This window comes from Aythya marila (genome assembly GCF_965140915.1).
Source record: "Aythya marila genome assembly, chromosome: 1".
NCBI lineage: Eukaryota > Metazoa > Chordata > Aves > Anseriformes > Anatidae > Aythya > Aythya marila.
Window position 1 is genome coordinate 183561603 of NC_139042.1, and position 12850 is coordinate 183574452.

The 12850-nt window shown below is 39.5% G+C and overlaps 1 protein-coding gene across 4 annotated transcripts in view; it reads right to left on the reverse strand.

The window, feature by feature from the left end:
* The window catches only part of CADPS2 (calcium dependent secretion activator 2), a 312175-nt gene that overhangs the window by 54260 nt on the left and 245065 nt on the right, over positions 1–12850 (reverse strand). For all 4 annotated transcript variants that reach the window (XR_014318177.1, XM_082768101.1, XM_082768100.1 and 1 more), the window contains exon 18: positions 10274–10430. Coding sequence is in view for 3 of the 4 variants with exons in the window: in XM_082768101.1 (XP_082624227.1) it covers positions 10274–10430 (157 nt within the window). In the remaining variant the exon portion in view is untranslated. The remainder of the gene's footprint in view (positions 1–10273; positions 10431–12850) is intronic.

Sequence of the window (12850 nt, forward strand, 5' to 3'; positions counted from 1 at the left end):
CACTGCCTTTGAGAAACAAAAGGTGGCTGGTAGCAAGCTATGTATAAGGCTGATTTCTCAAGGCTACTTTGAGCTTAAAAACAACAAGAAGAATACAACCGTGTCAATTAAGTCAATATTGCTGCTTTATAGCGAATCAGTTCAGCGCTGGCATTAATCAGGCAATCACAGCTACTTGAAGGGATGAGCCTGTAGTTTACTGTTTTCTGAACACACCGCTGAAATGCTCTGCTACCAGACCTACTCAGGGAATTACAGTAATAGAGCCTCATGGGCAGGAGGGCAGATCTTGTTATTCAGAAGTCAGAATGAAATTTAAAGAAGTCACAGGCAATAAAAGCTGTTCAACTTAGAAAGCTGAATCATTTTCCTAACATCCTGACATCAATCTTTGCAGGGAAATGAAACTATCTAAACTGATGCCAAGCCTTCTCCTCCGACTGTGCCTCCGAGTAGATCCCTCTGTGGGCACACACACACAAGCACTGTCGTGGATCAACAACTCTGTGAGCATTCTGTTTTCCCAGGGTTGAGGACATGGCAGATCCAATTTACCCATCTGGAGATCTTTGTCAAGGATTACTGCAGGGCAGGGAAAAAACCTCAGAGTGCTGGGGTAATTGACAGAGCCGAGTATCATCATCAGACTCATGGCACTCTACCCTATGATTAGAATTGATCTTACCAAAAGGTACCACCTGTGCATCAAAGCAGATGGGAAACAAGAGATCCTTGAGGAAATGCCACACTTCAAATCCCTCAACTACCACTTGTCTTCAAAGCTATGTAGCTTAATTCTCCATTGTCTTGTCAATATAGATGCCCCACATGCTCTTCATATGAGCCATCTCATATTCACACAAACAACAACAAAATGAAAGCCTATGCCAGGGAAAGGTAACATGTACACAGTATCAATGGAAAATGTATTGCAGGAACAGAAACATCCCACATAAATAAATTCTTGAAATACAGTACAATATTATATTATTCAACCTTTATTTATTATGTGGTTGAAATATATTAAAACATGACATGAGAATACCAGAGGTGAAAAGTATAGCATAATGACACAGCACTGGAATGAGGTTTCTCCTGCAACAGAATCTATTTTTCTTATGTACCTCAGAAGCTTTGGGGCTTGTTTTCATTTTAGGCAAAGCCTGGGAGTTACCCTGGAGCCAGCTTAGTAAGCTGTCCTCAAGAGCTTCTGCAGAATCAAGGGAAAGGAAGAATGGCACAGGTTATCACAAGCCTCGTTACTAGTGGCAAAATTAGCACTTTGGCAGACAGTCTATAATCATCCTGCTCTCTATAGGATTCTTGGGAGGGCAACACTTGGATTTCCTGGCACATTTTAAAATCCAAGTTAAAAATAGTAAATTTCAAGAAGGAGGTTTCCTTGGAACTCCGTGTTCTATTTGTAGCAGTTGAAAGTCATCCAATACCCTGAAAGAAGAAAGATGAGATTTCTATGTATTTCTTGTTTATAGTTCATTCTGCCTCCATAGAGCTTTGTTAACCAGTTACTTAAATTCTGGCAAAAACTGCATATGTCTCAGCTTATACACTAACTGATATGTATTTTGCCATTTTAAAGAGACAATACGTAGAGGCAAGCTGTAAATTTGTTTAAGGAGTAAAATTTTTCTCTCAGAACTTTGGCAATAAAACTGCAAATAATTTCATCTTTACAAGACAAAGAGACACAAACAGCTTATTGGATTTTTTTTATTATTATTTTTTTATTTATTTTTTTTATTTCAAAGAAGCTCCTAACAGGACTGAGCAAAAATCCTAAATCCCTGATCTGAGAAAAGAGTCCCACTACAATTAATGCAACATGTAAGCTTTGGTGAAAGGTATCTCTGTGGATATAAAGTTTGCCTTGATTATCTTGAATCCTAATTGTTCTCTATGTCTATCCTGTAGTTTAATACAGGGGCTATGATGATATACATAATTTCTAGTATAAAAGTGGTGCAAAGCCTGTAACAAAGAAGCAAGATTGTGCTAGTTTTGGTACTATTTGCCACTATGCTACTACCAACAGCAACACTGGAAAAAAAAACTATCAGAGAATTCCCGTTTTCAATCAGTAGTCATGATAATGGCAATGTGTTCCAAGAGGCTAACTCTCAAGATGTTTTTCTCCTAAGTCAGCTTTATCAGACAGGTGTGCCACGGTTGTGTTAGAACAGGTACACATGTATTTTGCTGAGTGACATTTGATGGAAAACAAAGGTTATGAACTGACTTCATAATACTTCTAGTTTTGACTGATTTGTGCCAATGCTTATCACAAAACACTAATGTGATAATGCTGAGCAACAGCACATAGCACAGTGTATCATGTCAGCATATGACACAGCTAAAGTTCAGTGACATAAGAATGGAAAAAAAACAACTTGGGAAGGAGTAGAATATTGAGATATACAAATTAATAAATCTCTAAAGTAAGCTAAAAATAGAAACACTTCATGGAATTATGCACATGCCAGTAAAAGATCTCTCTAACACCATCTTAAAACAAAAGGAATTGACATCTGTCTTTCTTGAAGCACTGAAAAAAAAAAAAAAAAGATTAATCTGAATAATTAAATAATCACAGAAAGTAAATAGCCCTCTAAAGCAGTCCCTTTCATAACGTAATTTATAGGCTCAGTGGAGAAAAAGTAAAGTCTTCATTACAGAAAATACGATACAGTCCTAGGAAAACCATATCTTTCTTCTACTAATATAATTGCTATCATAGAGAGATATTGGGCACTGTTATCTCTTACAATTTGCAAAGCTTTATACAGTCAGGCACAATTGTGTATGAACAATACAAACTTTTAAAATATGAATTATGAAAGCAACTACACTATTTTTTTCAAACCTCTAGATTTTGAAAATTCACAACAGTTATCTACAATCCTACCTCCATAGTATGTGCCAGTTTGTTAACTTTTTGTTAGTTGTCAGAAAAGCTGAAATATTTTGTAAGATAGGAAGATCGTACAGCTTCCTCATTTTTTTTTTTTTAAGTAGTACTTTGGTTAGACTTAAAACAATGGAAAAATAATCACTGATAACTCTGAACTCTTAATTTTTTTGTGGAAGAAGGTCAGAAAAAATGGAAAAACTTAAAGTGACTCAAAACGGAGACCTCCATAATGGAAATGTGAAGAAAGCTTCAGTCAGGACTTCCTCCTCCTTTTACTTCATGAACAGTTACATACTGTATTGGAAAATGTAGTTTCTTCTTATTGTAAAATGAATACTGGCTTTGAAGTATTTGGCTTTAATCATGTATGATGTTCTGTATTCTATATTAAATAACACATTTGATTTATTTGATCTTTATTTAAAGACTACGCATTTTCATTCTTGCAAAAATTATATTTTAGTGACACAGTTATATAATCACACATGAAAGTTTGCTTTAATGCTGTAAACGTTAGATTGTTTCTTTATCATTTGGAGTTTGCTTATGTCAGGTTTACATGAAAACTGACTCCTGCATTGAAGACTTTGAGCTCATTTAAAGCTCTTGAGATAGAATAACACGCAGGTGTCAGTCCTCCAAATTTCACTGAAGATTAACCTAATATGCAATATGGTGACCTAACAGTTCTTCATTTGAAAGAAATCTGAAAAGTAATCTCTGATATAGCTGGAGAGTGAGAATAACCCAGTGGGACTTCCACCTCTTCATTTCCTAATGAGTTTTTTGATAATGAGAGGTGACTTTGCCAGTCACTGTGGGCTCTATTATGGCTAATTTACTCCACTTCACTCTCCTTGTTAATTATTAACACTAGCCTTTTTATCCTCATGAGGCCACATTCCAGTTTTTCCCTTTTTAGATTTTTTCTAAATCCATCTTTATGTGATAGTTTTCAGGAAAAGGTTTTCATTTAGGGTAAAACCAGAATTATTTATTTCATTTTGGAAGACTGTAAAATTGATTATATAAGCATGGGGAGCTATTTCTAATGGCTTTAACGCACTTGCAAGGTGAAAAGGATGTTAATTAAAGAATAAGTACTGTGGTTATATTTCACTTGGGAATTGGTTCTTGGTAGAATGATCACTTGCCACTTGCTAACATATCCACCGATTAAAAGGTGACTAATTTCCATGGTTGCTTTCCAAGAGTTCTGGGGAAAAGTAGGGTATAATTTTCCAGATGGCTTTCACTTGCCAGAAACTGTCGTTTACTATATCTATTACCATTAGGGGATTACTGAAATTGGTATACAGGTGTGACATATAATACAGCAGTCTTTTTTTTATCGTTCAGTTCAGGCTTTACAATCTTGCTAATAATTACTTTGACATGAAAAAGTATTTCTCCAAGTTTTCATAAAATGTCTTTCTCAAGACTGATTGAATCATTAAGCATTATTATACATGTAATTTTTTAAGGAAAGAAAAATCAGTAGCCTACCAGCATCACAGAATCACAGAATCACAGAATTTCTAGGTTGGAAGAGACCTCAAGATCATCGAGTCCAACCTCTGACCTAACACTAGCAGTCCCCACTAAACCATATCCCTAAGCTCTACATCTAAATGTCTTTTGAAGACTTCCAGGGATGGTGACTCCACCACTTCCCTGGGCAGTCTGTTCCAATGCCTCACAACCCTTTCAGTAAAGAAGTTCTTCCTAACATCTAACCTAAAACTCCCCTGGCTCAACTTAAGCCCATTCCCCCTTGTCCTGTCACCAGGCACGTGGGAGAACAAACCAACCCCCACCTCGCTACAGCCTCCCTTGAGGTACCTATAGAGAGCGATAAGGTCGCCCCTGAGCCTCCTCTTCTCCAGGCTGAACAAGCCCAGCTCCCTCAGCCGCTCCTCGTAGGACTTGTTCTCCAGGCCCCTCACCAGCTTCGTCGCCCTTCTCTGCACCCGCTCAAGCACCTCGATGTCCTTCTTGTAGCAAGGGGCCGAAAACTGAACACAGTACTCGAGGTGCGGCCTCACCAGAGCTGAGTACAGGGGGACAATCACCTCCCTAGCCCTGCTGGTCACACTGTTCCTGATACAAGCCAGGATGCCGTTGGCCTTCTTGGCCACCTGAGCACACTGCTGGCTCATATTCAGCCGACTATCCACCATCACTCCCAGGTCCTTCTCTGCCTGGCAGCTCTCCAACCATTCCTCTCGCAGCCTATAGCTCTGCTTGGGGTTATTGCGTCCTAGGTGCAGGACCCGGCACTTGGCCTTGTTGAACTTCATGCAGTTGACCTCAGCCCATCGGTGCAGCCTATCCAGATCCTCCTGCAGAGCCTTCCTACCCTCAAGCAGATCGACACACGCACCTAACTTGGTGTCATCTGCAAACTTACTGAGGGTGCACTCGATGCCCTCGTCCAGATCATCGATGAAGATATTAAAGAGGACCGGCCCCAGCACCGAGCCCTGGGGGACGCCACTAGTGACTGGCCTCCAACTGGACTTGGCTCCATTCACCACGACTCTTTGGGCCCGGCTATCCAGCCAGTTTCTAACCCAACGAAGCGTGCGCCAGTCCAAGCCAAGAGCAGCCAGTTTCTTGAGGAGAATGCTGTGGGAGATGGTGTCAAAAGCCTTGCTGAAGTCAAGGTAGACTTCATCCACAGCCTTTCCCTCATCCACCCAGCGCGTCACTTTGTCATAGAAGGAGATCAGGTTGGTCAAGCAGGACCTGCCTTTCATAAACCCATGCTGACTGGGCCTGATCACCTGCTTGCCCTGCAAGTACTGCGTGATGACTCTCAGGAGGATCTGCTCCATGAGCTTCCCTGGTACTGAGGTCAAACTGACAGGCCTGTAGTTTCCCGGGTCAGTCCTCCGGCCCTTCTTGTAGATGGGCGTCACATTTGCTAGCCGCCAGTCAACTGGGACCTCCCCCGATCGCCAGGACTGCTGATAAATGATGGACAGTGGCTTGGCCAGCTCCTCTGCCAGTTCCCTCAGTACCCTTGGGTGGATCCCATCCGGCCCCATCGACTTGTGCACATCCAAGTGCTGTAGCAGGTCACCAACCAGTTCTTCATGGATAGTGAGAGCCACATCCTGCTCCCCATCCCCTTCCACCAGCTCAGGGTACTGAGTATCCAGAGAACAACCGGTATTGCCGCTAAAGACTGAGGCAAAGAAGGCATTGAGCACCTCCACCTTTTCCTCATCTCTTGTAACTAAGTTTCCCCCCGCATCCAGTAAAGGATGGAGATTCTCCTTAGTCCTCCTTTTTGTGTTGATGTATTTATAGAAATGTTTTTTGTTATCTTTAACGGCAGTAGTCAGATTGAGCTCCAGATGAGCTTTGGCCTTCCTAATTTTGTCCCTGCACAGCCTCGCTACATCCTTAAAGTCCTCCCTAGTGGCCTGCCCACTTTTCCAAAGATTATAAACCCTCTTTTTTCTCCTAAGATCAAGCCACAATTCTCTGTTGAGCCAGGCTGGTCTTCTTCCCCGCCAGCTCGTCTTTGGGCACGTGGAGACAGACCGTTCCTGCGCCATTAAGATTTCCCTCTTGAAGAGCGCCCAGCCTTCCTGGACCCCTCTGCCCTTCAGAACCGCCTCCCAAGGGACTCCACCAACTAGTGTCCTGAGCAGCTCAAAGTCAGCCCTCCGAAAGTCCAATACAGCGGTATTACTGGTCCCCTTCCTGGCCTCGCCAAGAATAGTGAACTCCACCATTGCGTGGTCACTCTGCCCAAGACAGCTCCCGACAATCACATCCTCCACCAGTCCTTCTCTGTTTGTGAAGAGAAGGTCTAGCGGGGCACCACCCCTGGTAGGTTCACTAACCAGCTGCGTCAGGAAGCTATCTTCCACGCTCTCCAGAAACCTCCTAGACTGCTTTCTCAGGGCTGTGTTGTGCTTCCAGGATATGTCAGGGAAGTTGAAGTCCCCCACGAGTACAAGAGCTGATGATTTTGCAACCTCTGTCAGCTGCCTGTAGAATTCCTCATCCGTCTCCTCATCCTGGTTCGGCGGTCTATAGCAGACCCCGACCAGGACACTAGCCTTGTTGTCCCTGCCGATCCTAACCCAAAGGGATTCGACCTTGTCATTCCCAGCCTCGAGTTCTACAACCTCGAAAGACTCTCTAATATAGAGAGCCACACCACCACCCCTTCTGTGCTGCCTGTCCCTTCTAAAGAGCTTATAGCCAGGCATTGCAGTACTCCAGTCATGAGACTGGTCCCACCACGTCTCCGTGATGGCAACCAAGTCGTAGCCTGCCTGCTGCACGATGGCTTCCAGCTCCTCCTGTTTGTTACCCATGCTGCGTGCATTGGTGTAGATGCACTTCAGCCGGGCCATTGCCTTATCCTTCGGCCTTGCCATCGTTCCCCCTGGCACAGCCCCAACAATCCTAGCTTCAGCCCCATCCCCCTTCCTACCTGGTTTAAAGCCCTCACAATGAGCCCTGCCAGCTCCTGGCCCAGGATCCTTTTTCCCCTAAAAGGTGCTGAGTAAAGTGCCCCATGATCAAAAAACCCAAGATTTCTGCGTTGGCACCAGCCCCGGAGCCACGTGTTTAACAGGTGGGCTTTCCGTGTCCTCTCTGAACCCCTCCCTGCCACCATAGGGATGGATGAAAACACCACCTGCACTCCCGCTCCATCCACTAACCACCCCAGTCCCCTAAAGTCTCTTTTGATAGCCTTGAGGCTTCTCTCTTCGATGTTGTCACTGCCCACCTGGACTATCAAAAGAGGGTAATAATCAGAGGGGCGTACCAGGTTGGGAAGCATGTAGGCCTTCCCTTCTTTGCATATAAGGACAACCTCTGTTTGTTTCTATTACCTCTGTCAGCTTGGAACCAATGCACAAAAGAACACAAATGACTCAGTAAGGTAGTTAAAATTGGTGCCACAAATCCTTCTTTCAGGATTACTGAAAAATACCTCCACAGCTTTCAGAAACCAAAACCTCAGAACATGTAACTTCTTTTTGACCTTTGCACTCCATGAGTATCTAGTACCATTTTAGTATATCATTACAGTCAGAACCACTTCATTATCCAGAAACTAGGAAGGATTAGAGGGTCTCACTATACTGTCAGGATTAGCCATGTAAAAAAAAGCAATCACCACTGTTATTTTAAAATGCAGCTGACTATGGAAATAGTGGCAAGCACATACTACAGAGTAAGGTCACAGAAATTTCCAAAGAAAATTGCATCAGATAAACTGGTGTCTGTTCATTTCTCATCCAAGATGTAATTAAATACACTGCTTAGGACTATGTCTTTGCTCCCAAACCAAGTTTTATTCAAATAATGTAGTTTATGGGGAGAACGGTATCCTGTATCAGCATCACTGAAGCTAAGTGAAGGTGCTGAAAACACTGGAAGAGCCAGTATGCTTGCAAAGGTGACATGAATTTGCAGATCTGTAGGCCTTAGGCTTGAGGGGAGCTTTCAGTAAAGAAAGTAGAAGCACCTCTTTGAAGGTGCTCTTATGAGTTTCAGCTTCAGAATGGGGCAACAGTCTGGACATGGTTGCTTGTGGTTAGCACTTCCTAATGGTAACACCATGTTAACCCCATTGGTGTACTCTTTTTTCTTTATTTTATTTTTATTTTTTTAATGCCTAATTCCCACTGTGTCCTGAGCATAGACTTCAGATTTTTAGTCTGGATTTTAGACCTTAAGCAGATGGTCTGACAGCCGTTTAAAGTAATATATGTGGAATCCACCCTGCAGGAGCCTAACTCTTTTACGAGATCTACCCCACAACTGCATGATTCCTATACCCTTCTGAGCAGCTTTCTAAATCAAGTTTACATTACCCACCAGCATGGCAATTCTGTGCAGTTTCTTTGTCCAAAAAGGGATCTAGACCAATCATTTTCAAATATCTTAAGTGAAGAGAAATACGTTTTCTTTACTAAGAGAACACGTAAAAAAAAAAAAAAAAGAAATTATCAGGAATACGACATTTTGTGTGTTGCTATGTGTAAGGGTACAGAAACATAATTCATGAAAAGAGACCTCTAAAACTGTATGTTAATGTTCCAATGCTCTGCCCTAGACCATATCCAATGTGGTGCAGGAACAGTGACTCTCAAGAATTCTGTTTAAGATTCAGCTTTAGTTTAGTAGCCCTGTCCACTTGTCCCTTTCTCTCCGTGAAAGTAGTCATCTATCGTGTTACAGTGATCTGGACATTTGCTAGTTGCTCCATTTCACGATATGGTACTGTGCCCAAGAGGTACTATACTGAAATGACCTAGATATTTCAATAAACACTTGGCAGCTAAGGGTAACAATATACAATGATAAATAACAAAGGTTGCAATATGTGTCGCCTTGGAGAAAAGCTCTTGAATACTATTTTCCATTCTTTCGGTCACACAGTTTCCCTACACGGAGCTAAAATTCTTAAAAGCTATTGAATTTTCACAGACATGAAATAATTTTTCCAGGAAGAGTTAAAATTGATTGTTTGTATCTGTAATAATAATAAAAATATCTATCAAAATTAGGAATAACTTCAATAAGTGACTAGAAATAATAGCATTTGAATCTCTATAGTAATAATAATAATAATAAAAAAAACAGGTAATTTTCTCATTTTTAAAAACTAGAATATTAATAAGCATGTAAAACAACACGCTTTTTTTTTTTTTTTTTTTTTTTTTCTTTCTGGTGCTTTAAAATGCTATGATTTTTTTTTTTTCCGTGTAAAATAAGAAAATAAGGTGAAATTTGATGTTTTAAAAATAATATCTAAACAATTTTCTTGGTTAAAAAAAATAAATTGGTTCTTTGAAGATAAATTAAAGCAAGTTAACAAATTTTGGTCACCAACTTCAATAATGATACAACAATACACAAAGTAAAAACAATACTGATTTGCAGTTTGTATCTTTCCCCATTTATGCTATGCCTACAACACCTTTACAAACATAATAACTGATCTGAAAGTAGTGCATATGACAACTTAGAAGGAAATATTAACTACAATTTTATTTAAGCAGTACAGATCAGACTTGAAATATTAAATACCTATTATGCTACTTGTACATCATTAATTTAAAACAAAGCAAAATTTGTGATATTGAATGGTCGCCAGAATAAGGAATTAAATGGTGCATGGATAAAGAGAAAATACCCAAATTCCAAAAAATGGAGCACCAAGATACAGTGGTATTATAAACATGGGCACTGATACTTATTTTGAGAATTATATTAATTAGAAACACATTTCTGGGGTGTGGGTACATTGGAAAAGTCTTATGAACACAGCAAAAAAAAAAAAAAAAAAAAAAAAAAAGATCTTACTGTCATTTCTGAGGGAGTTATTCAGCAGTTGGAAAAGTGGGAAGCTGTCCCAGGAGTCCTGCGGCTGTGCTTCAAGTGCTGAATCCATATCAACAGAATAAAGAGACAAAAACTTCTCTGCATGCTCAGCCAGTAATTCTGGCCACCAAGCAAATGCCTGCAAATGTGATGAAATAGAATTACTCAGCACAAGTAACAAAGAGATGTGTTGGATCTATAGCAAAATACATTTGGATATGTCACTGCTTGTCCTATCTTATTCAGAGTGTCTGAAAGCGCCAAAGTGAAAAATGTGAAAATATTTTGTAAAATCTTGCATCAATGTTATAAGAAATCAAATTGATTTCACTGGGAAAGAGGATAGAACAAAAATGTAAAACAAATAAAAAGCAACCTTTCCACCAAAAAACTTGCCAAGCGCTCCATTTGAAAAGGACAATAAATCACAGAATATCCTGAGGCCAGAGCAAAAAAAAAAAAAAAGACAAATGCTTTTCATATGCTTTCCTTGATTTCATTTAATTTTCAAGCTATACATAATCAGATTAGTTTATTTTTCATTTTTCATTTAATTGACGTATATGTATACATTTTGCCCTCATTTCTTAATCAGAAGGGATGGTTTGAATGCAAAGTATTATTCCTTGAAGGTCTTGAAGGTCTCTACTAATTTTCAGCACCTTAAGAACATGTTAAAAATGTTGGTAAAAAAAATAAGATTCTTAGGCAAACTTAGATTAAAAGATGAAATTGTGAAAAACAGTGCATCAGTAAGTAAAGCCTCCACATTAAAGACTGCTTCATATGTAATTCTTGTACCTTTTTACCGTTGTTCAAATCTAGGTTTTGAAAGGTCAGTATTGAAACTGAATCAGAGGGAGCTGTGAGCCTGGAGTTAAAGATGAAGGTGAAGTGAGCTTATGAAACAAGATGAGTATCACACACTGCTGAGACTGTTTTGTTCAGAATTAATGAAAACATCTGAAGGTGAGAAATACCTACGCATACTAGATATAGCTTTTGCTTTCAGACTTATTCCCCTGTCTTCAAATAACTTGTTTTGAATATTTTTGAGTTACCAAGATGGGACGTATATAATTTGATCTATGCAAGTGCTGAGTTCCCACGACTTCAAAAAAGTCATAGAAATACTCACTTGCATTTCTGAAATGCAGGTCCTAGGTATGCAGACTTTATCTACTCAGGCCCAAAAGGCATCGAGTAAGAGATAACATTTGAAAAATTGTCTACAAATATGTTCCTGCCTCCTGGACTTTCTGATGGTCGCCTATAATTTATTTTTTGGGTGGATGATTGCAGCTTAAATGGAGAAAAGATGAATTGGCAAATGTTTTAAAGAAATGTTTGGTGTCCTGAAAGCATCACTGAAAGACACTTGATGTGTTGAATTGTCAAAACTTAAGGATGCTGATTGACAACACAGTGAAAAGGACAGATGAAGCTTCAAAAATTTTGGCAAGAGTTTAAAGTGTAGCCTTTTCCTCAAACTGAATTGTTTCTCGTTAGTAAATCCTGCTTCAACGGAAGCTCCTTACAGAAACATTCTTAACCTAAAAAAATAACGAAATGCAAAGAAATAAAGAAGAAAAGTATATATACTCATTGCCAGGAGTCTCTTTTCAAAATGCTTTTTAAAAATATTGCCAACAAAAAATCAAAAGAAACAACCCAACCCCAAATCAGAGCAAAACAGCACATTCTCTTTCTATCTTCTTCCCCTTTGCAAATGACACTTTGAATGAATCCAGGTGGAAAATCTTCTGATCCTCTCCAAAACTACCCATCACTGCTTAGGCAGCAAGAACAAAATAACAAATACCGCAGCTAAGATGGTTGTTCAGTCATAACGGGTAATATGAAAATAGGCTAAAGGCAATTAGCAATTGGTGACACATATTCTTAGAGAATAATAGCACTGACCTGATTAAAGGAAGATTAAAGTTTTGAGATTATAGAAAGACACAGAAATGTGGCGATACAACACCTGACATAATCAGCACAATTTATGCTACACATTCAATGCACTGTTCCATGCTCTAAATAGTGAATAATAATGCTTAGTTCATTGTAAGTCACATACCTCTCTTCCCTTTGGGAATCCCAGAAATTTGGAAGTGTTGTGAACAAAAAAAAAAATCTAGTATTAAAAAGTGTGACAAACTGTTTTAGAGATTACCGATTCTTTTCATCAATTGCACCATCAAACACTGAACATTTACTTAATATTACAATGTGAAGTCACCATATTTAGTTTTCAGTTGTACGTAGGGAGCGTATAATTTTTGTGATCTTTTTCTCATATATATTTTAATACTGAAATTCTTCATGTTCTATAAATGTCAGTAAAATTGAACATATATTACATAAAACAAGGAAGGGGAAAATAATCTTAAAACTATCATTCTTTCCAGGCTGTCTTAGACTGAAAACTTTTGCTGAACTGATTTTTCTGAAGGCACATTCAATATATTTATCCTTCTGAGAAATACCACATCTCTGACTGCAATAGTATGGAAAGTAATCTTTAAACAGAGATGTTCAATCATATGCATATCA